Source organism: Carcharodon carcharias, chromosome 1 (assembly GCF_017639515.1).
Source record: "Carcharodon carcharias isolate sCarCar2 chromosome 1, sCarCar2.pri, whole genome shotgun sequence".
Taxonomy (NCBI): Eukaryota; Metazoa; Chordata; class Chondrichthyes; order Lamniformes; family Lamnidae; genus Carcharodon; species Carcharodon carcharias.
Genome location: NC_054467.1, coordinates 263,305,933 through 263,330,343, shown reverse-complemented (window position 1 = coordinate 263,330,343; position 24,411 = coordinate 263,305,933). Strand labels below are relative to the sequence as shown.

Sequence of the window (24,411 nt, the reverse complement as noted above, 5' to 3'; positions counted from 1 at the left end):
AGAATATGGCGAGTTGGCATTGGGACTGACCCCTGACACTTTCCTGCCCTCCAATGGAAGTAAGGTCTTGGCGGAAGGACCATGGTCAACCTTCCCACCACCTCGCTTGCTGTTTTCGCCCGTCTCAAAGATGGCGGCCGACCTGTTCAACCTGTCACAGCGGCTGAGCGGACATGCGCAGTACGATCTGCTAGCCTGGGAACGGCGCGTCACGCCATTTCCGCTTCCGGCCGGGTTGTTGTGAGGCGCGGGGCCTAGAGTCTGAGGGAGGCCCGGACCCGGGGAGAGGGCAGGAGAGAGAGAGAGAGAGAGGGGGAGGGACAGGCCGAGGCCGCGGGCTCCAGCGGCTGACGGAGCTTCAGGATCCCGGAGGGAGATCGCCGAGTCAGGCCGGGGCCTGCGGGCCCCGCACCACCACCACCACCACCAGCAGCTTCAGGAGCCCCGGCCTCTCCTCCCCACGGAGCGGCCGACATGAGCGGCAGAGGCCGCGACCAAACCGACCCGATCTGGTGGCTGGAGAATGGTGAGAAACCGGGGAGGGGTGGAGGGAGAGGCAGAGGGTGGGGAAATATGGAGGGAGAGGGAGGGAGGGAGGAGGAGGGGAGGAGGGGGAGAGGGGAGAGGGAGGAGGGGGAGAGGAGAGAGGGAGGAGGGGGAGAGGAGAGAGGGAGGAGGGGGTGAGGAGAGAGGGAGGAGGGGGTGAGGGGGAGGGGGAGGAGGAGGGGGTGAGGGGGAGGGGGAGGAGGAGGGGGTGAGGGGGAGGGAGAGGAGGAGGAGGAGGGGGTGAGGGGGAGGGAGACGGAGGAGGAGGAGGGGGTGAGGGGAGGGAGACGGAGGAGGGGTGTGAGAGAGGGAGAGGGAGGAGGGGGTGAGAGACGAAGAGGGAGGAGGGAGGAGGGAGAAGGGGGGAGAGAGAGGGAGAAGGGGGGAGAGAGAGGAGGAGGAGGGGGGGTTGAGATGGAGCGAGAGGTAGGAGGGGGCTGGGAGAGAGGGAGGGGGGTGAGAGAGAGGGAGAAGGAGGAGGAGAGGGAGGGGGAGAGAGAGGGAGGAGGGGGGAGAGGGGTGAGAGAGAGGGAGAAGAAGGAGGAGAGGGAGGAGGAGGGGGAGGGAGAGGGAGGAGGAGGGGGAGGGAGAGGGAGGAGGAGGGGGAGGGAGAGGGAGGATGGGAGTGACCAGGAGAGGGGGTTGAGAAGGAGGAGGGGAGCAACTGGGGAGTGGGGGAGAGGGTGGAGGGGAGCAACTTGGGGGGGATTGGTCCTCTCTCATTCCTGATCCTTTTACGAGAGGGAACAGCTTCTCCCGAACTAGTCTGCCCCTCATGATTTTGAACATCTCTATCAAACCTCCTCTTAGCCGCCTTCTCTCCAAGGAGAACAGTCCCAAATTCTCCAATCTATCCTCATAGCTGAAGTTTCTCATCCCTGGAACCATTCTTGTAAACCTGTTCTGCCCACACTCCATTGTGTTCACTTCCTTCCTCTAATGTGGTGCCCAGAACTGTACACAATATTCCAGCTGAGGTCTAACGAGTATATAAATTCAGCATAATCTCCTTGCTCTTGTACTATATGCCCCTATTAAGTTACTATATGCTTTATTAACTGCTCTCTCCACCTGTCCTGCCACCTTCAATGATCTATGCATAGATGTACCCAGGTCTTTCTGCTCCTGCACCCCCTTTAGAATTTCACCCCTTATTTTGTATTGTCTGTCCATGTTCTTCCTACCTAAATACATCACCTCACACTTCTCCGCATTGAACTTCATCTGCCACCTTTCTGTCTGCTCCACCAACTTGTCTGTCCTTTTGAAGTTCCACACTGTCCTCCTCACAGTTCACAACACTCCCAAGCTTCGTATCATCTGCAAACGTTGAAATTGTCCCCTGCACATGGGGACAATTTCAAGTCCATGTACACCACATCAACAGCATTACCCTCATTGACCTTTTCTGTTACCTCTTCAAAAAACTCCAGCAAGTTAGTTGAACATGATTTCTTCTTTAGAAATCTATACTGGCTCTTCATTATCAACCCGTATTTTTCCATGTGCCTACTGATTCTATCCCGAATAATTGTTTCTAGAATCTTGCCCACCACAGAAGTTAAACTGACTGGTCTGTAATTGCTGGGTTTTTCCTTATGACCTTTTTTGAACAAGGACGAAATGTTTGCAATTCCCCAGTCCTTTGGCAGCTCCCCTGAGTCTAGGGAAGACTGAAAGATTATGGCCAGTTCCCCTGCCATTTCTATTCTCACTTCCTTCAATATCCTTGGATGCATCTCATCTGGTCCACCAGAGGTCCTGTACCGCTGCAGTAAGACATCCCTACTCCTGAACTCAAATCCTCTCGTAATAAAGGCCAACATACCATTTGCCTTCTTAACTGCTTGCTGCACCTGCATACTTCCTTTCAGTGACTGATGTATAAGGACACTCAGGTCCCTTTGTACATTAATATTTCCCAATCTATCACTATTTAAATAATACTCTGCCATTCTGTTTTTCCTAAAAGTGGATAACTTCACATTTATCCACACTATAGTGCATCTGCCATGCATTTGCCCACTCATTCAATTTGTCAAAACTGCCTTGAAGCCGCTTAACACCCTCCTCACCACTCACATTCCCACCTAGTTTTCTGTCGTCAGCAAACTTGGAAATATTACACTTGGTTCATCCAAATCATTGATGTATATTGTGAATAGCTGGGCCTAAGCACTGAGCCCTGCGGTACCCCACTAGTCACTGCCTGCAACTCTGAATAAGACCCATTTATTCCTACTCTCTGTTTCCTGTTTGCTAACCTTTTCTCAATCCATGCCAATATATTACTCCCAATCCCATGTGCCTTAATTTTGCACACTAATCTCTTATGTGGGACTTTATCAAAAGCTTTCTGAAAATCCAAATACACCACATCAACTCTACTAGTTAATTCCTCAAAAAATCCCAGTAGGTTTGTCAAGCATGATTCCCTTTCGTAAATCTATGTTGACTTTGTCTAATCCCAAAGATATTTTCTAAGTGTCCTTTTATCACATCCTTTATAATAGATTCTAGCATTTTCCCCTCCACTGATGTTAGGCTTATCAGCCAGTAATTCACTCTTTTCTCCTCCCTCTTTTTTAAATAGTGGGGTTACAGTTGCCACCCTCTAATTTGCCAGGACTGTCCAAAATTTACAGAATTTTGGAAGATGACAGCTAACACATCCACTATTTCCATTGCCACCTGCTTTAGTAGCCTGGGATGTAGATTATCAGGCTCTGGGGATTTATCGGCTTTCAGTCCCATTAATTTCTCCAGCACTATTGTTTTATTCATACAATTCCTCCTTCTCACTAGACCTTAGGTTCTCTAGTATTTCTGGAAAGTTATTTGTGCCTTCCTTTGTGAAGACAGAACTAAAGTAATTGTTTAATTGCTTCGCCATTTCCTTGTTTTCTATTATAAATTCTCCCATTTCAGCCTGTAAAGGACTTACATTTGTCTTCACTAATGTTTTTCTTTTTACAAACTTATAGAAGCTTTTACGTTCTGCTTTTATGTTCCTTGCAAGTTTGCTCTCATACTCTATTTGCCCCCTCTTGATCAATCTCTTGGTCCTCCTTTGCTGCATACTAAATTGCTCCCAATCTTCAGGCTTGTTACTTTTTCTAGAAACTTTATATGACTCCTCTTTGGATCTAAATTACTATCCTTGATTTCTTTTGTTAGCCACGGTTAGTTTGCTTTTCCTGTTATGTTTTTGTGCCGGAAAGGAATGTATAATTGGTGCAATGCCTGCAATCATTCCTTAAATATTAGCCATTACATATCCACCTTTTAATGAAGTTCCCCAATCCATCGTACCAACTCACCCCTCATGCCTTTGTGGTTTCTCCTTGTTTAGATTTAGGACTCTAGTTTTGGATTGGAATTCTTCTCTTTCCATCCAAATGAAGAATTCTATCATGTTATGGCCACTCTTCCCTGAAGTACCCTGCACAACAAGATTATTAATTCACCCCTTCTCTTTGCACAGTTCCAAATCTAGGAGAGCCTAATTGGCTTCTCGATGTATTGGTCTTAAAAACCATCTCTTGCACACTGAAGGAATTCATCTGCTACAGTATTATTGCGAATTTGGTTTGCTCAGTCTATATGCAGATTAAATATGGTGTGGCAGGAAGAATAGAAAAGCAGTGTAGTACTTGAATGGAGAGAGACTGCAGAACTCTGGTACAGAGTGATCGAGGTGTCGTGGTACCTGATTCACAAAAACTTACTATGCAGGTACAGCAAGTTATTAGGAAGCCGAATGGAATGTTGTTGTCTATCACAAGGGGAATCGAGTACAAAAGTGGGGAAGTTTTGTTGCAGTTGTACAGGGCATTGGTGAAACCACATCTGGAGGACTGTGTACAGTTTTGGTCTCCTTATTTAAAAAAGGATATGATTGTATTAGAAGTAGTTCAGAGAAGGTTCACTCAACTGAGTGGACCTTCCTTGGATGCACTTTGGTGGGAAAAAAAATCAAAAGGCAGACTATTATTTAAATGGAGAGAGACTCCAAAAAAGTGCAGCACAGAGGTTATCTGGGAGTTCTTGTGCATGAAACACAAAAGGTTAACATGCAGGTGCAGCAAGTAATTAAGAAGGCAAATGGAATTTTGGCCTGTATTGCTAGGGGATTGGAGTTTTAGCATAGGGAAGCCATGTTACCACTGTACAGGGTGTTGGTGAGGCTGCACCTGGAGCACTGAGCACAGTTTTGGTCCCTGTATTTAAGAAAGGATATACTGGCATTGGAGGCAGTTCAAAGAGATGCGCTAGGCTGATTCCTGGGATGAAGGGGTTGACTTATCAAGAACAGCTAAACAGGTTAGGCTTTTATTCATTAGAGTTTAGAAGAATGAGGGGTGATCTTATTGAAACATACAAGATTCTGAGGGGGCTTGACAGGGTAGATGTTGAGAAGATGTTTCCACTAGTGGGGGAACCTCGAACTATGGGACACAGTTACAGAATAAGGGGACACTCATTTAAAGCCTCCAGATGTGGTTTCACCAATGCCCTGTACAACTGGAGCAAAACTCCCCCACTTTTGTACTCGATTCCCCTTGTGAGAGACAACATTCCATTTGCCTTCCTAATAACTGTGAAATAATTTCTTCTCTCCGAGGGTAGTGAATGTCTGGCGTTCTCTACTCCAGAGAGTTGTAGAGGCCAGATCACAAAGTATTTAAAGATGAGTTAGATAGATTTTTGAAATATTGGGGAGCTGAGGGTAATGAGGAGCTGGCACGAAAGAGGAGTTGAGGCCTGGGGCAGATCAGCCATGATTTTATTGAATGATGGGGCAGGCTTGAGGGGCCGAATGGCCTACTCCTCCTATTTCTTCTGTTCTTATGCGGGGGTTAGCGTGAGAGTAAAGGCGGGAGAGGTTGGGCCTGTATCCACGGGTGTTCAGAAGAATGAGAGGCAATCATATTGAAACGTATAAGATCCTGAGGGGACTTGACAGGGTGGATGCTGAGAGGATGTTTCCCCTTGTGGGGGAGTCCAGAACTAGGGGACACAATTTAAAAATTAGGCGTTTCCCATTTAAGATAGGGATGAGGAGAAATCTTTTCTCTCAGACGGTCGTTAGTCTTTGGAACTCTTTTCTACAGAGCGCGGTGGCATCTGGGTCATTGAATATATGCAAGGCTGAGTTGGACAGATTTTGATCGACAAGGGATTTGATGGGTAGACAGGAAAATGGAGTTGGCCACGATCGGGTCAGCCTGATCTTTCTGAATGGTGGAGCAGGAGTCGGGGGACTGAATGGGCTACTCCTCCTAATTCTTGTGTTCTTGTGGGGGGAAGAGGGAGAGAGCGTCAGAGTCGGAGAGAAAGGACGTAATAGAGAGGGTGTCAAAGCTGGAAAGAGGGCAAAGTGGGTGTGGGATGGGGATCGGAGTCAGAAAGAGGGAGAGTCGGGGAAGGGAGAGAGAGGGGGATACTGGAGCCAGAGCGTGAGAGAGAGTGGATCAGAACCGGGGAGGGGAGAGAGAGAGTGCGGGGTCAGAGCTGGAGGGGCGAGAGAGAGAGAGAGAAAGACAGAATGATGGAGCCAGGGAAAGAGAGAGAGAATCAGAGCTGGGGAGAGAGAAAGAGAAAATAAGGGATTTTGTAGATCATGAATGGTTAAAGTTATAGCAGGACCTCTGGTATGAAACCGGGAGGAATTGTAGAGGATGAAAGCAGGACAAAGAATTTTTTTACATTGTTCCTTTTTAAAAATGATTGTGTGTGTGAGCTCATCAAGGATATGAAACCATTCTTAGAGCTCACTGCAGAGAAGGAACTGGTTATGGAAAAATGTAAGAAGCTGGATTAAACCTTGAATCTGGTAGGATGCACCTTTGAGTTCAGAGGGGAGATGGCAGAGACTTTGGTCACCAGTTTAATCCTCCTCCAATCTGTAAATTGTTTTTTTTAATGATTCATTTATGGGATGTGGGCTTCGCTGGCTGGGCCAGCATTTATTGCCCATCCCTAGTTGCCCTTGAGAAGGTGGTGGTGAGCTGCCTCCTTGAACCGCTGCAGTCCATGTGCTGTAGGTACACCCGCAGTGCTGTTAGGGAGGGAGTTCCAGGATTCTGACCCAGTGACAGTGAAAGAACGGAGATATATTTCCAAGTCAGGATGGTGAGTGGCTTGGAGGGGAACTTCCAGGTGGTGGTGTCCCCATGTGTCTGCTGGCCTTGTCCTTCCAGATGGAAGTGGTTGTGGGTTTGGAAGGTGCTGCCTCAGGAGCCTAGGTGCGTTTCTGCAGTGTGTCTTGTAGATGATACACACTGCTGCTATTGTGCGTTGGTGGTGGAGGGAGTGAATGTTTGTGGGTGGGGTGCCAGTCAAGCAGCTGCTTTTTCCTAGACAGTGTCAAGCTTCTTGAGTGTTATTGGTGCTACACTCATCCAGGCAAAGTGGGGAGTATTCCATCACACTCCTGACTTCTGCGTTGTAGATGGTGAACAGGCTTTGGGGAGTCAGGAGGTGAGTTACTCACTGCAGGATTCCTGGCCTCTGACCTGCTCTTGTAGCCACCGTATTTATATGGCTAGTCCAGTTCAGTTTCTGGTCAATGGTAACCCCCAGGATGTTGATAGTGGGGGATTCAGTGATGGTAATGCCATTGAACATCAGGGGGCGATGGTTAGATTCTCTCTTGTTGGAGATGCTCATTGCCTGGCACTTGGGTGGCATGAATGTTATTTTCCACTTGATAGCCTAAGCCTGGATATATGTCCAGGTCTTGCTGCATTTGGACATGGACTGCTTCAGTATCTGAGGAGACAAGAATGGTGCTAAACATTGTGCAATCATCAGCAAACATCCCCAATTCTGACTTTGATGGATGGAAGGTCATTGACGAAGCAGCTGAAGATGCTTGGGCTGATGACACTACCCTGTGGGCCTCCTGCAGTGAGGTCAGAAGCTGAGTGGCCCTGGCGGAACCCAATCTGAGCATCAGTGAGCAGGTTATTGCTGAGCAAGTGTCGCTTGATAGCACTGTTGATGACTTCTTCCATCACTTTACTGATGATCGAGAGTAGACTGATGGGGTGGCAATTGGCTGGTTTGAATTGGCTAAAGACTGGCATCTGTGATGCTGGGGCCTCCTCCAGAGGTCCAATTCAGCCAATTCAATTCACTCCATGTGATATCAAGAAACAGCTGAAGCATTGGATAGTGCAAAGGCTATGGGCCCTGACAAATTCTGACAATAGTACTGAAGACTTGTGCTGCAGAACTTGCTGCGCCCCTAGCCAAGCTGTTCCAGTACAGCTACAACACTGGCATCTACCCGGCTATGTGGAAAGTTGCCCAGGTATGTCCTGTGCACAAGAAGCAGGACAAATCCAACCCGGCCAATTACTGCCCCATCAGTCTACTCTCCATCATCAGTAAAGTAATGGAAGGGTCCATCAACCTTTGGTGGGTTTTTCCTGTCAGTGGGACAGGACGTAGGCAGGGATGGTGATGGAATAGTCTGGGATATTGACTGTGAGGTATGATTCCGTGAGTATGACTGTCAGGCTGGGCTAGTCTGTAAGGAAGCTGTCCCAATTTTGGCATAAGCCTCCAGATGTTAGTGAGGAGGACTTTATTGGGTCGACAGGGCTGAGTGTGCCTTTGCCATTTCTGGTTCCTTGATCCAAATATTTGTTAGCCTCCTCCTCCAGTGAGTTGTTTAATTGTCCACCACCGTTCACGACTGGATGTGGCAGGACTGCAGAGTTTAGACCTGATCCGTTGGTTGTGGAATTGCTCAGGTTCATCTATCACTTGCTGCTTGTGCTGTTTGGCACACAAGTTGTCCTGTGTTGTAGCTTCACCAGGTTGACACCTCATATTTATGTATGCCTGGTGCTGCTCCTGGCATGCCCTCCTGCACTCTTCATTGAACCAGGGTTGATCCCCTGGCTTGATGGTAATGGTAGAGTGGGGGATATGCTGGGCCATGAGGTTACAGATTGTGTTTGAGTACAATTCTGCTGCTACTAATGGCTCACAGCACCTCATGGCTGCCCAGTCTTGAGTTGCTAGATCTGTTTGAAATCTATCCCATTTAGCACGGTGGTAGTGCCACACAACACGATGGAGGGTATCCTCAATGTGAAGATGGGACTTCATCTCCACAAGGACTGCGTGGTGGTCACTCCTACCGATATTATCAAGGACAGATGCACCTGCAGCAGGCAGGTTGGTTAGGATGAGGTCAAGTATGTTTTTCCCTCTTGTTGGTTCTCTCACCACCTGCCGCAGACCCAGTTTAGCAGCTATATCCTTTAGGACTCGGCCAGTTCGGTCAGTATTGGTGCTACCGAACCTCTCTTGGTGATGGACATTGAAGTCCCCCACCCAGAGTACATTCTGCACCCTCGCCACCCTCAGTGCTTCCTCCAAGTGATGTTCAACATTGGGGAGCACTGATTCATCAGCTGAGTGAGGGCGATACGTGGTAATCAGCCGGAGGTTTCCGTGCCCATGTTTGCCCTGATGCTATGAACCTTCATGGGGTCTGGAGTCAATGTTGAGGACTTCCAGGGCAACTCCCTCCTGACTGTATCGCTCTGTCCTGCCTGCGGGACAGGATGTATGCAGGGATGGTGATGGTGGAGTCTGGGACATTATCTGTAAGGTATGATTCCGTGAGGGTGACTGTATCAGGCTGTTGCTTGACTAGTCTGTGAGACAGCTCTCCCAATTTTGGCACAAGCTCCCAGATGTTAATAAGGAGGATTTTGCAGGGCCGACAGGGCCGAGTTTGCTGTTGTCCACGCTGGGTGATTTCATTCCTTTTAGACTTTGTAGCGGTTTGGTGCAACTGAGTGGCTTGCTAGGCCATTTCAGAGGGCATTTCAGAGTCAACCGCATTGCTGTGGGTCTGGAGTCACATGTAGGCCCAGACCAGGTAAGGACAGCAGATTTCTTTCCTTAAAGGTCATGTGAACCCAATGGGTTTATACCCATCATTCATGGTCACCATTAGCCCTTCAATTCCAGTTTTTGATTGTGTTATGGTGGGATTTAAACCCAGATCCCCAGAACATTACCCTGGGCCTCTGGAATACCCGTCCAGTGACAATACAACTTCACCATCGCCTGCCCAGTTTTGGGATTGGAGAGTGGGTAATGTAACAACCTAAGTCAAGAAGGGAAAAGGAAGCAACGGGGAATTTTTGATGCTTGTTTAGTGACTGGAAGGCTGTTTCTAGTGGGTCCAAAGGTCTCAGTACCAGGATCCTTGCTGTTTGTGATATCTGTCGATATTTACTGAAACGTAGAGGACAAGGTTAAATTTGCAGACCCAGTGGTTGACAGCAAGGAAGAAAGTTATTGACTGTATGAGATATCAGTAGAGTGGATCAGGTTGGTGAAGAAAGAGGCTAATGCAGTTCAGTGCAGTAAAGTGAGAGGGAATGCATTTGGGAGGACAGAGAAGACACGGGACTAATCAAAGGTTTTTATTCTTTTCATGGGATGTGGGCATTGCTTACCATATCAGCATTAGTTTCCCATCCCTAATTGTCCTTGACCTGAGTGGCTTGCTAGGCCATTTCAAAGGGCAGTTAAGAGTCAACCACAACAGAGTTAATTATCAACATCCTGGGGGTTGCCATTGACCAGAAACTGTACTGGACTAATCATATAAATACTGTGGCTACAAGTGCAGGTCAGAAGCTAGGAATCCTGCGGCAAGTAACTCAGCTCCTGATGCCCCAAAGCCTGTCCACCATCTACAGGGAAGTGATGGAACGCTCCCCACTTGCCGGGTCAGTGTAGTTCCCATAACATTGAAGAAGCTTGAGACCATCCAGGACAAAGCAGCCTGTTTGATTGGCATCACATCCACAAACATTCACTCCCTCCACCACCAAAGCACAGTAGCAGCAGTGTGTACCATCTACAAGATGCACTGCAGGAATTCATCAAGCCTCCTTAGACAACACCTTCCAAACTCGTAACCACAAGGGCAGCAGATACATGGGAACACCATCATCTGGAAATTCCCCTCCTAATCACTCACCATCCTGACTTGGAAATATATTGTAATTCCTTCACTGTTGCTGGGTTAAAATCCTGTAACTCCCTTCCTAACAGCACTATGGGTGTACCTACACCACATGGACTGAAACAACTTAAAAAAGAATTGGTAAACACAGGAAACAAAAGTGAGGCTAAATGGGTGAAGCTTCACCCCCTACCCAAATATAAGTTGAAACTTTCCTCAAAACCCACCACTGATTAAACCTTTGGTCACCTCGTCTGGTATCTGCTTTAGCTTGCTCTCTTTTTTGATTACCGATATGAAGTGGATTGAGACCTTCTGGCATGTTAAAGACACAGATAGTTGCTTGATGTGGGAAAGGGTTGGAACTGATTCTACCCAGCATTTAACAGCGGGTGCACTTTTCCTGCTGTTTCCGGATGATTTAGACTGACAATTCCCAGTCCCTATAACGAATTGGGTTCAACGGGTTTCCCACAGCTGGCGATCCACCTAGTGTAATGTGCATGTAGCCCCGGCTATCTAAGGGCATCGCAGGTCTGTTATTGCTCAGTCTTGTTTGGCTGTACGCCACTTGTCCTTCCAAGAAATTGGACGCGGACCACACTTGGTTATAGCGGACAGAATCCCAATGTCGCTTGTCTAAGACTCCACAAAGGTGTAGGTGTGTTAATGGAATGGGCAAACTCTGGACAATTTCATGTGCATAAATTTGAGGCAATTCACCTTGAAAAAAACGAGACACTAAGAGGGGGAACTCAATGGAAAGACACTGAAAGATGTGGATAAATAGAAAAGCCTCTGGGTTCACACACATAATTCCCTCGAGATGCAAATAGAGGGAGACAAGACCTTTAATAGGGCCAGTAGAATATTTCAATTATAAAGTGAGACACAGAGATGAGGAACTGCTTCCACAGGAGCAGAGAAGGCTGAAGAAATTTAAAAATTAAAATTATCAAGAGCTTTATGTGCTGGTAGTGGGCAGGGTAGATGTGACGATTCGGAAACTTTACCTTCATATTGAAAATTTCGAATGTCACTCTATTTTAATATCACCCATTACCAGAGAGAGTGACTGACTTGAACAAGTATGAGCTCATCAGAGAGTCAGCATGTATTTGTAAGGGGTAGGTCATGTCTGACTAATCGTTTTGAATTTTGAGAGATCATCATCATCACTGATGATAGGGGAGTGGCTATGGCTGTTGTATGTGAAGGCTTCCAGGAAGCATTTGTAAGGTTCTGCAGAAGGAATTATTAGCAAAATTAGAACACCCAGGAACGGAGGTAACCTTATGAAACAGTAATTAGCTATTTAGTAAGAGACAGTGATCTCGACTGTAGAACTCCTAATGCTGAAGGGTTAACAATACATTGCCAGTTGCTGTTCTCTGAGCCACATTTGAATTGTACATTTGCCAAGTATTGCTCGAGTTTTAGTTTCATTTCTGCTTTATCTTTCTGATTTTAATCGGTGACTCAAACAGCAATTCCCACCTTCACCGCAGCATTTATTTGCAGATGGGTTTTTATGTTAAGCAAGGGCCTTTTTAAAACCGCTTTTGTTATTGAGAGTAACTTATTTGTTGGAATCCAAAGGCAGCATTGAATTTGTTTTAGTTCGGAGTTTAAAGGTTCAATTGTGCCCTTTCAAAAATGGCAGTCTATCAACCAAAAGGGGACCCTGTTGCGAAGTCCCTTTAGAATAAGCATTTATCAATTTTGATTGATAAATATTTCAATGTTATAAAGAGGCAACAAGAATTTAGGGACTTGTCATGCTGATAAAGATGCTTTCGAGACTGCTTGCCATCAGGAGATGCGGGTAAAGAGAACGTTTTGGGGGCTCTTTCCTGCCTGTGTTTGCCTTGTCTTTTATGCTGTGAAATGGCAGGCCTAAGCAGCCCAGGAATTGCAGCTCTGTGGGCCATTGATCCTTCAGTGATCTGAGTAGAGGGCTGTGTGCGAAATGGATACAATGCCTTTTATAGGGGGGAATCTGAGGGGCAATGTGTCTCAAAGAGTTTGGAGCAAACTACAATTAGTAAATGAAGTTCAGTCGGCATCTGAGGGATTTGAGTCCTTGGAGACAAATGATAAGAAAGACCACTTGAAGTAGAAGTTGATCTGTCTGCTTTACTCCTGGATTTACCTCTGTCACTGGTGCTGCTTTTAAACAAGTCTTGAGTATTTAAGAGTTAAGAGACCTGGCCTTCTAGAATCCACGTGTGATGTTAGTGCTACAGCAAATTTGCACAAAGCGATGTTCCACAAACAGCATTGTGATAACCAGGGAATCTGTTTTTGTCATGTTGTTTTGAGGAATGAATGTTGGATGACAATCACCTGCTTTTCCTCTTAATTGTGGCCATGGAATCACAGAATCTCAGTGCAGAGGAGGCCCTTCGGCCCATCGCGTCTGCACCAACACGTGAGAAACACCTGACCTACCTACCTAATCCCATTTACCAGCACTTGGCCCATAGCCTTGAATGTTATGACGTGCCAAGTGCTCATCCAGGTACTTTTTAAAGGATGTGAGGCAACCCGCTTCCACCACCCTCCCAGGCAGCGCATTCCAGACCCTCACCACTCTCTGGGTAAAAAAGTTTTTCCTCACATCCCCCCTAAACCTCCTGCCCATCACCTTGAACTTATGTCCCCTCATGACTGACCCTTCAACTAAGGGCAGCAGCTGCTCCCTATCCACCCTGTCCATGCCCCTCATCATCTTGTAAACCTCGATCAGGTTGCCCCTCAGTCTTCTCTGCTCCAATGAAAACAACCCAAGTCTATCCAACCTCTCTTCATAACTTAAATGTTTCATCCCAGGCAACATCCTGGTGAATCTCCTCTGCACTCCCTCCAGTGCAATCGCATCCTTCCTATAATGTGGCGACCTGAACTGCACACAGTACTCCAGCTGTGGCCTCACCAAGGTTCTATACAACTCCAACATGACCTCCCTACTTTTGTAATCTATGCCTCAATTGATAAAGGCAAGTGTCCCAAATGCCTTTTTCACCACCCCACTAACATGCCCCCCCGCCTTCAGAGATCGATGGACACACACGCCAAGGTCCCTTTGTTCCTCAGAACTTCCTAGTGTCACGCCGTTCATTGAATACTTCCTTGTCAAATTACTCCTTCCAAAGTGTATCACCTCACACTTTTCAGGGTTAAATTCCATCTGCCACTTATCTGCCCATTTGACCATCCCATCTATATCTTCCTGTAGCCCAAGACACTGAACCTCACTGTTAATCACCCGGCCAATCTTTGTGTCATCCGCAAATTTACTAACCCTACCCCCCACATGGTCATCTATGTTGTTTATATAAATGACAAATAATAGGGGACCCAGCACAGATCCCTGTGGTACACCACTGGACACTGGCTTCCAGTCACTAAAGCATCCTTCTGTCATCACCCTCTGTCTCCTACAACTAAGCAAATTTTGAATCCACCTTATCAAATTACCCTGTATCCCATGTGCATTTGCCTTCTGTATAAGTCTCCCATGTGGGACCTTGTCAAAGGCTTTGCTGAAATCCATATAAACTACATCAACTGCACTACCCTCATCTACACACCTGGTCACCTCCTCAAAAAATTCAATCAAATTTGTTAGGCATGACCTCCCTCTGACAAAGCCATGCTGACTATTCCTGATCAAGTGGAAATAGATTCTCTCCTTCAGAATTTTCTCCACTAGTTTCCCTACCGCTGACGTGAAACTCACTGGCCTGTAGTTCCCTGGCTTCTCTCTACAACCCTTCTTAAATAGCGGAACCACATTAGCTGTTCTTCAGCCCTCTGGCACCTCCCCCGTGGCCAGAGAGGAATTAAACATTTGGGTCAGAGCCCCTGCGATCTCCTCCCTTGCCTCCCTCAGCAGTCTGGGACACAAATCATCCAGACCTGGAGATTTGTCCACTTTTAACCCTGCCAACACCTCCAATACCTTGTCACTCCCTATATCAATTTGCTTCAGAACTTCACAGTCTCTCTCCCGAAGTTCCATACCTTCATCCTCATTCTCTTGGGTGAAGTCGGATGTGAAGTATTCATTCAACACTCTAGCGATGTCTTCTGGCTCCACCCATAGATTGGCCCCTTGGTCCCTTATGGGCCCTACTCTTTCCCTGGTTATCCTCTTCCCATTGATATACTTATAGACTATCTTGGGATTTTCCCTACTTTTACCAGCCAGAGCTTGCTCATATCCCCTCTTTGCTCTCCTAATTGCTTTCTTAAGCTCCACCCTGCACTTTCTGTACTCCACTAATGCCTCCGCTTATTTGCTTCCCTTGTGCCTGTTAAAAGCCTCTATTTTCCTTCTCATCGTAACCTGAATATCTCTGGTCATCCATGGTTCTCTGAGCTTGTTACTCCTTCCTATCACCCTAGAAGGAACATGTTTAGCCTGTACCCTCTCCATTTCCTTTTTGAATGCCCCCCACTGCTCCCACAAGTTGCTGTTCCCAGTCTACCTTGGTCAGATCCTGCCTTATTTTACTAAAATCCACTCTCCCCTAATCCAAAGCATTTTTTTCCAACTTGTCTATTTCTTTGTCGATAACAAACTTAAGCTGTACCATGTTGTGGTCGCTATCGCTAAAACGCTCCCCCACCACCTCAGCCACCTGTCCAGCGTCATTCCCCACAATTAGGTCCAGCGCTGTGCCATCCCTTGCTGGACCCTTTACATATGGGATCTTTTATGTCCACCTGAGAGAGCAGACGAGTCCTGGTTCAACATCACTGAGAGTCACGGGGGATTGGGGTATATGGAGCTGTGAAGGTCCCCCATCACTGAATCTTCACTTCCCCACTCCCTGAGACTCAGTGACGGTGAATCTTCACCGCCCCACACCCCGAGACTCAGTGACGGTGAATCTTCATCGCCCCACTCCCCGAGACTCAGTGACGGTGAATCTTCACCGCCCCACTCCCCGAGCCTCAGTGACGGTGAATCTTCACCGCCCCACTCCCCGAGACTCAGTGACGGTGAATCTTCACCGCCCCACACCCCGAGACTCAGTGACGGTGAATCTTCACCGCCCCACTCCCCGAGCCTCAGTGACGGTGAATCTTCAGCGCCCCACTCCCTGAGACTCAGTGACGGTGAATCTTCACCGCCCCACTCCCCAAGGCTCAGTGACGGTGAATCTTCATTGCCCTCACCCCGCTGAGACACTCAGTGATGGCGAATCTCCACCAACCCCCACCCCCCTGAGACTGTGACACCGAATCTCTCCCCCCCCATCCCCCTGAGACTGTGACAGTGAATATTCGCGCCCCCCAGCCCCTGAGTCTCTCAATGATGATGAATCTTCACCACCGCCTCAAGCCCGCCCCCCCCCCACACACACACAAAGACTCTGTGGTTATGAATCTTGAATGCCCCTCCCATCCCCACCACCTCTTCCCAATCCCTCTGTGACTCTCGGTGACAAGGAATCTTCATCCCCCTGAGACTCTCAGTGACAGTGAGCCTTCACCACCACCCCATCCTAGCCCTGCCTGTGGGAGTTTCTCCCAGACAGTGTTGGAATGTTGAAAGATGTGAGGCCTCAGGAATGAGAAAAATATGCTTTGTTTTTGCCTGGAGTTAGGTTTGTTTTAGATCGTGATTCTAACAGATTTTATTGTCATTTCATGAACTGAATTGCTGGAATTCTGTTGAGACTGAAATAGCTCTTTGTTCAACAATCTCAGAATTGTATCTAAAGTATCACTCTGCTCCCAACCAATATTCTGGCCTTGCACCTCCTGTTAGATTGCCTAACATCTGCCTATCGTGAGGTAAAGATTTTTCTCGTTGCTTGTGAGGAAAGCCATTTACTCTTCAGACGGTGATGGTTAATGCTCCTGAATCTGTAGCATGGGACTGCATTAGTAGAGAGTGAAAGAGGCATGGGCTAATCCAGGATACTCAACATGGATTTTGTAAAGGGGTTGATCATACTGGGCTATCTTAATTGAGCTATTTAACAAAGTCAGAGTTTGAAAGTAAGGAAATATGGTAGATTTTGGGTGACATTTGATAAGATGCCACATGACAGACTTGTTCCACGGTGTGTGACTTTTTTTATATTCATTCACGGGATGTGGGCCTCTCTGGCCGGGCCAGCATTTATTGCCCATCCCTAGTTGCCCTTGGGAAGGTGGTGGTGAGCTGCCTTGAACCGCTGCAGTCCCTGTGGTGTAGGTACACCCATAGTGCTGTTAGGGAGGGAGTTCCAGGATTTTGACCCAGCAACAGTGAAGGAACGGTGATATATTTCCAAGTCAGGATGGTGAGTGAGTGACTTGAAGGGGAACTTCCAGATGGTGGTGTCCCCATCTGTCTGCTGCCCTTGTCCTTCTAGATGGTAGTGGTTGTGGGTTTGGAAGGTGCTGTCTAAGGAGCCTTGGTGAATTCCTGCAGTGCACCTTGTAGATGGTACACACACTGCTGCCACTGTGCGTCGGTGGTGGTGTTTGTGGATGGGGTGCCAATCAAGCGAGCTGCTTTGTCCTGGATGGTGTTGAGGTTCTTGAGTTTTGTTGGAGCTGCACTCATCCAGGCAAGTGGGGAGTATTCTTTCACACTCCTGACTTGTGCCTTGTAGATGGCAGACAGGATTTGGAGAGTCAGGAGATGAGTTACTCGCCACAGGATTCCCAGCCTCTGACCTGCAGTTGCAGCCACAGTGTTTATATAGCTAGTCCAGTTCCGTTTCTGGTCAGTGGTAACCCCCAGAATGTTCATAGTGGGGGATGGTAAACTTCCACACTGGGCACACTATGAGTGGAGAAGTACAAATGGGGTGCAGCAGGTTTTCGAAGGATGAGGACTGATGAAGACAAGCTGCAGATGCCTTGAGTGCACTGTGACACTGATGATGAGTATTTTATTTTAGAGGAATGGAATGTTTTTCCCCTAAAGTTTGTGTCCTTTTTCTTTTTGCAGAAGACCATTACCTGTCAACATTGAAGCATAAAGTCAACGTTTACCAACATAACCTGCAGGACAATCCAGCGGTGACCACTCAGGTATGGATGCAGTACGTTGGGGCACCTGCCATTCAACTTTGATGCAGTGGTAGGTAATGTTCAGGGACGAGCATGGTGCTGCCAAATTGCTCGTGGTGATTCCTGCGTTTACCCGACGGAGGTGGCGGGGGTGGGTGGTGTGGTGCTGGAATGGTTTTTGAACTTCCCTGTGCGTGGATCCAGCGAGAATATGAACTTCTCACGGGCACCTGGAAAAATAGTGCCAGCCAGAGAAAACGGTGCCACTGCAGAAAACGTGTGCTTGCATTTCCTGCAACCATAAACATTTTGGGAGGAGGGGCCACCGTTAGCTCAGTTGGCTTGTCGTCTAGTTTATGGATCAGATGACTGCCAACAGCATGTGGTTAAATCCCTGTTCCGGCTGACGTAGACCTGCCACCTCATCCTACCCGTGGTTAAAAAAAAAAGTCCTGGCACTTTACTGTAGTTCAGTGAACAATTGCCGAGGAATTCGAGAAGAAGATGGTACATAGAGTAAAATCCCAATGAGTCGAATCCCAGGGGTCCTGCCCACCAATTTGTGTTAAAGCAGAGCTTTGTGATAGCTGGGGAGGCCCATTCCCACATGAGTGCAACTCTATGTATCCCAGCATGCCTACAAACGTTGTCTATGTCAAAAATGGCAGCTTCAAACGCCAGATTAAAAACAAAGTAAAGCAATAAATGTGTGAAAAAGTCTTTATTCGATTTGTCCGCACCTTGCAATAGCCTGACCTTGTCTGGATCTTGAGCTTTGCGTTGAAAAATGTCACGAGTTGGATCTGGAAAAGCTCTGATTTTTTTTTTGTGCGTTCAATGTGTGTCGTCTCCAGACGTGCACGATACAAGTCCACCTTGTCGTTAGTGCAGTCAAACGTGCTTTTGATGTTTCCGTGCTGCAGCATGAGATCCTGGACCATCTCCGTGGCCTTTGGGGGCATCAGCTGAGGGAACAGGCAGCCGACATCCGATTGACAACACTTGTTAACTTTATCTCGGGTTTAGCCGCGCTCGCTCAGAGGAGGATCTCTGTCGCATGATGGCTTGCCCAGTGCTCTCTGATTTTTGGGCTCGTGCGGTCTAACTCTGGTTGGCGTGGTCATGTGACAAACTTAGACACGTTTGGCTAATCCGGACTTACCAATGTGGAATTCTGGCTTATTGTGGGCGTTGTCCTATGGAATATTCTGCCGGTGGGAGTAGTCGACATAATCGGAATTTTTGTATCATCGGAGTTTGGCTCATTGTGATTTCACTGTGTATTTGTAGATCTACATACAATGTATTAAAATCTTGGATATGGGCCCATTTCCTGTGACACCTAAATTTCAGTGATTTCCGTTTCACCCTCTGAGCTTAGCCTCTCAGCCTGTGTCACAGTGGTGTCAATCGTTTCTGGTGCCCATTGTTGAAGAGGACCATATGGCGCCATGTTCTCCAGTATAACGGGACTGCTAAATACTGTTTGTCCCCATTCTTCCCACTTCCAGCTTCTGGTGCTCCACTGCTCGCACATCACTTCAGGAAATTTGGAACCTCCGGCAACCCACTCTGTATACCACCGTCAGTCAGTCCCTGCAGTTCCCATCCCCCTTGCCTCTTGCCACAGTTCCAGCTTCCCGTCCGGATTGGGAGCCTGGAGCCGTTCCTGAATCGCTCACTTCTACTGAGGTTGCCTGCTCCCCTTCAAGTATTGGTTCCTCCCTGCCTCAGTGCACAGGGCCACAGGCTTCTCTTTCACCCAGCCACCATCTTTCGGTCAGACACGATGGGGCCAAATGGCCTGCTTCTGTGCCATAAATCATTCCGTCATCCTATCTGTCTGCTTGTTCTGACTGTGCTTCTCCGATCATGTCGTCCTCCTTGCCTTCAAGACATCTATAAGACCATAAGATGTAGGAGCAGAAGTAGGCCATTCGGCCCATCGAGTCTGCTCCGCCATTCAGTGAGATCATGGCTGATCTGATAATCCTCAACTCCACTTTCCTGCCTTTTCCCCATAACCCTTGATTCCTATTCTCATTAGAAATCTGTCTAACTCTACCTTCGATATTCTCAACAACCCAGTCTCTACAGCTCTCTGTGGTAAAGAATTCCACAGATTCACTAACCTCTGAGAGAAGATATTTCTCCTCATCCCTGTTTTAAATGGGCGACCCTTTACTCTGCGATTATGCCCCCTGGTCCTAGACTCTGCCACAAGGGGAGACAACCTCTCAGCATTTAACCTGTCAAGCCCCCTGAGAATCTTATATGTTTCAATAAGGCTGCCTCCTCTTCTCCTAAACTCCAGTGAGTACAGACCCAACCTACTTAACCTCCCCTCAAGAAAATTCTTCCATATCCAGGATCAACCAAGTGAACTTTCTCTGGACTGCCTCCAATGCTCGTATATCTTTCCTTAGATAAGGGGACCAAAACTGTTCACAGTATTCTAGGTGTGGTTTAACTGGTGCCTTGTATAATTTTAGTAAGACTTCCATATTTCTATACTCCGTTCCCTTTGAAATAAAGGCCAACATTCCATTTGCCTTCCCTATTACCAGCTGAACTTGTATGTTAGCTTTTTGTGATTCATGCGCAAGGACTCCCAAGTACCTCTGTGCTGCAGCTTTCTGCAGTCTTTCTCCATTTAAATAATATTCAGCTCCTCTATTCTTCCTGGTAAAGTGCATAACCTCACATTTTCCCACGCAATATATTCCATCGGTCACTTTTTTGCCCACTCACCTAACCTGTCTATATCCCTTTCTAGACTCCTTGTGTCATCCTCACCACTTTCCTTCCCACCTATTAAAGGATCATCTGCAAATTTCACGATAGCACATTAACTTCGCTCATCTAAGTCATTAATGTATATTGTAAATAATTGGGGCCCCAGCACTGATCCCTGCGGCACTCCACTTTATTATAGGTTGCCATCCATGCCCCCCCCCGTTTCCTCTATCCATGCTAATATACTACCCCCAACACCATGGGCTGTTATCTTATTAAGGAGCCTTTCGAGTGGTACCTTATTTGAGTGCCTTTTGGAAATCCAAATATATTACATCTACTGGTTCCCCATTATCTATTCTGCTGGTTACCTCCTCAAAGAATTCTAATAAATTTGTCAGGCATGATTTCCCCTTGATGAAGCCATGCTGACTCTGCTTGATTGGATTATATAATTTGAAATGCTCTGCTATTGCATCCTTTATCCAAGACACTAACATTTTCCAATGACAGATGTTAATCTAACTGGCCAAGAGCAACTATTTTTTGTCTCCCGCCCTTTTTGAATAAGGGTGTTACACTGGCAGTTTTCCAATCCTCTGGAACTTTTCCAGAATCTAAGGATTCTTGGAAGATTACTACCAGCGCATCCACTATCTCTGGAACTGGTTTCCAAGTATAGTGGAAAAAGCAGACTCACTGTTTTCAAATACTGTGGACCCTGATTATTCCCAGGGTTTCAGTATTCTGTTGAATACTGATTATTCCGAGGTTTGTGTATTCTATGGATACTGACTCCCCTGGGGTTTTTGTATTGTGGGATTAAATTAAGCACTGGTATAAATGCTGTGGTTACAAGAGCAGGTCAGAGGCTGTGAATCCTGAAATGAGTAACTCACCTCCTGACTCCTCAAAGCCTGTCCATCATCTACAAGGCACAAGTCAGGAGTGTGTTGGAATACTCCCCACTTGCCTGGATGAGTGCAGCTCCAACAGCATCGAAACTCGACACCACCCGGGACAAAGTCCGTTTGATTGGCACCACATGCACAAACATTCACTCCCTCCACCACTGATGCACAGTAGCAGCAGTGTGCACCATCTACAAGGTGCCTGCAGGAATTCACCAAGGCTCCTGAGACAGCACCTTCCAAACCCACAATCTCTGCACCTAGAAGGACAAGGGCAGCTGATCCATGGGGCCATCACCAACTGGAAGTTCCCCTCCAAGCCATTCACCATCCTGACTTGGAAATATATCGCCGATCCTTCACTGTCGCTGGGTCAAGATCCTGGAACTCCCTCCCTAACAGCACTGTGGGTGTATGTACACCACATGTACTGCAGCGGTTCAAGAAGGCAGCTCACCACCACCTTCTGAAGGACAATTAGGGGTGGGCAGTGATAGGCAGTGACCCCCACATCCTGTGCAAGAAAAAAAAATTCCCCCAGGATTTAGATACTCAGGGGGGGGAGCTGAGAATTGCTGATAGTAATTTTTGAAATGTTCTGTCTTGCAGAGGGTGGAACGCCTGTTTAAAAATCTGGTAGAGAATAATCCAATGGAGGTTCATCCGTGCGTCTTTAATGAGGACACTGTCGGGATGGAGCATCATGGCTTTGGTAAATTGTGGCAGCAATATTCCTGCTGGCTCTTCGTGTTGACCTTTCTTCTACTTTTGTTGGAATTTGCGCACATTTCAGCAACCCTAATCCCCTCAGCCCCGGTTTTCCCTCCCTCCGGTGCTGGCATATAATTCAGTGAGGTCCTCCTTCCTCCGCTCAGTTTCTTTGGTAAATATTTTTCTCTGGGTGGGCTTATACAGTGGTTGAAGGCAGCTCAGTGACTTATTGTGTGAGCTTGCTATGTGCAAATTGGCTGCTGCTTTTGTTGGCATTCGCCATTGGCTGGAAAGCACCGTGGGGGCGCCCTGAGGTATTGCAAAGCGCTCTCGAAACCTCGTGTTTACAATGGTGTGTGTTAGCTGATTGTGTCGATCCTTTAGGAGTAGAATCGAGCGAGGAGGAGGATGATGATTACACCTATGAAGATGAAGACTATTCCAATGACGATGATGACCACAATGTGAACACGTTTTGTGGACTGCGGCGAAATTTCCTCTCTGATATTCCAGAGTTGTCATCCAAGCGTAAAGATATTACAGATCCATACAGTATACAAGACACCAATTCATATCGAGGGTCTGCCGAGGTGAGTAAACTTAAGAAATTCAACTGCGCAGCACTTTACTGCAGGGGTTTTGTCTCGTTCAACTGCAGGTTTTACCCGAAAGGGACTGTCAGTCTCAGTGAGACCCCGTCTATCTTGGGGCTGGGTTCAATGTTTCAGTGAGATCCAGTCCTGTCCCGGGTCTGTGTCAGTCTCAGTGTGATCCTGTCCTGTCCCAGGTCTTTGTCAGTCTCAGTGAGATCCTGTCCTGTCCCCAGGTCTGTGTCAGTCTCAGTGAGATCCTGTCCTGTCCTGGGTCTGTGTCAGTCTGTGAGATCCTGTCCTGTCCCAGGTCTGTGTTAGTCTCAGTGAGATCCTGTCCTGTCCTGGGTCTGTGTCAGTCTCAGTGTGATCCTGTCCTGTCCCTGGTCTGTGTCAGTCTCAGTGAGATCCTATCCTGTCCCTGGTCTGTGTCAGTGTCAGTGAGATCCTGTCCTGTCCTGGGTCTGTGTCAGTTTCAGTGAGATCCTGTCCTGTCCTGGGTCTGTGTCGGTCTCAGTGAGATCCTGTCCTGTCCCAGGTCTGTGTCAGTCTCAGTGAGATCCTGTCCTGTCCTGGGTCTGTGTCAGTCTCAGTGTGATCCTGTCCTGTCCTGGGTCTGTGTTAGTCTCAGTGTGATCCTGTCCTGTCCTGGGTCTGTGTCAGTCTCAGTGTGATCCTGTCCTGGGTCTGTGTTAGTCTCAGTGTGATCCTGTCCTGTCCTGGGTCTGTGTCAGTGTCAGTGAGATCCTGTCCTGTCCTGGGTCTGTGTCGGTCTCAGTGAGATCCTGTCCTGTCCTTGGTCTGTGTCAGTCTCAGTGAGATCCTGTCCTGTCCTTGGTCTGTGTCAGTCTCAGTGAGATCCTGTCCTGTCCTGTGTCTGTGTCAGTCTCAGTGTGATCCTGTCCTCTCCCGGGTCTGTGTCAGTCTCAGTGAGATCCTGTCCTGTCCCGGGTCTGTGTCAGTCTCAGTGTGATCCTGTCCTGTCCCAGGTCTGTGTCAGTCTCAGTGTGATCCTGTCCTGTCCTGGGTCTGTGTCAGTCTCAGTGTGGTCCTGTCCTGGGTCTGTGTTAGTCTCAGTGTGATCCTGTCCTGTCCTGGGTCTGTGTCAGTCTCAGTGAGATCCTGTCCTGTCCTGGGTCTGTGTCAGTCTCAGTGTGATCCTGTCTTGTCCTGGGTCTGTGTCAGTGTCAGTGAGATCCTGTCCTGTCCTGGGTCTGTTTCGGTCTCAGTGAGATCCTATCCTGTCCCGGGTCTGTGTCAGTCTCAGTGTGATCCTGTCCTGTCCCGGGTCTGTGTCAGTCTCAGTGTGATCCTGTCCTGTCCCGGGTCTGTGTCAGTCTCAGTGAGATCCTGTCCTGTCCCGGGTCTGTGTCAGTCTCAGTGAGATCCTGTCCTGTCCCGGGTCTGTGTCGGTCTTAGTGAGATCCTATCCTGTCCCTGGTTTGTGTCAGTCTCAGTGAGATCCTGTCCTGTCCCGGGTGTGGGGTCTCGGTCTCAGTGAGCGTTTGGATGCTGTTGGTGTGCTCTGATGCAGTTTCACTTCCATTATGATGTGTTTTGCAGGAGGCAGAGAGAATTGGTCAAGAATTGGTTAATGAAGAAGAACAGGCTAAAAGGAAGGCTGAGAAACGAAGACTTAAGAAAAAAGTGAGTGTCTGAGTGGATTGTGTTATGTTGACGCAGGGCCCCGGTTTCTGATCTGTGCTCTAGGTAACTGTATTTACACAGGGCTCCTGTTTCTGATCCGTGCTCTAGGTAACTGTATTTACACAGGGCTCCTGTTTCTGATCTGTGCTGTAGGTAACTGTATTTACACAGGGCTCCTGTTTCTGATCAGTGCCCTAGGTAACTGTATTTACACAGGGCTCCTGTTTTTGATCCGTGCCCTAGG

The 24,411-nt window shown here is 47.6% G+C and overlaps 1 protein-coding gene across 1 annotated transcript; it reads left to right on the top strand.

Annotated features, from left to right (window-relative positions):
- The first annotated feature begins 211 nt into the window (after positions 1-211).
- LOC121283190 (tetratricopeptide repeat protein 31-like) lies at positions 212-24,194 on the top strand. The gene is made up of 5 exons (XM_041197435.1): positions 212-526; positions 17,511-17,593; positions 21,829-21,931; positions 22,315-22,520; positions 24,084-24,194. Exons 1-5 carry the CDS (start codon positions 475-477, stop codon positions 24,177-24,179), a joined length of 540 nt encoding a protein of 179 aa, XP_041053369.1. The 5' UTR covers positions 212-474; the 3' UTR covers positions 24,180-24,194.
- Positions 24,195-24,411: the final 217 nt, after the last annotated feature.

Bases quoted from the DNA above. Each gene is read 5' to 3' on its own strand.
- LOC121283190 (XM_041197435.1), top strand. From the start codon at position 475: ATGAGCGGCAGAGGCCGCGACCAAACCGACCCGATCTGGTGGCTGGAG. The intron at 17,594-21,828 runs GTATGGATGCAG...TCTGTCTTGCAG, and splicing joins ATCCAGCGGTGACCACTCAG to AGGGTGGAACGCCTGTTTAA. The intron at 22,521-24,083 runs GTGAGTAAACTT...TGTGTTTTGCAG, and splicing joins CATATCGAGGGTCTGCCGAG to GAGGCAGAGAGAATTGGTCA.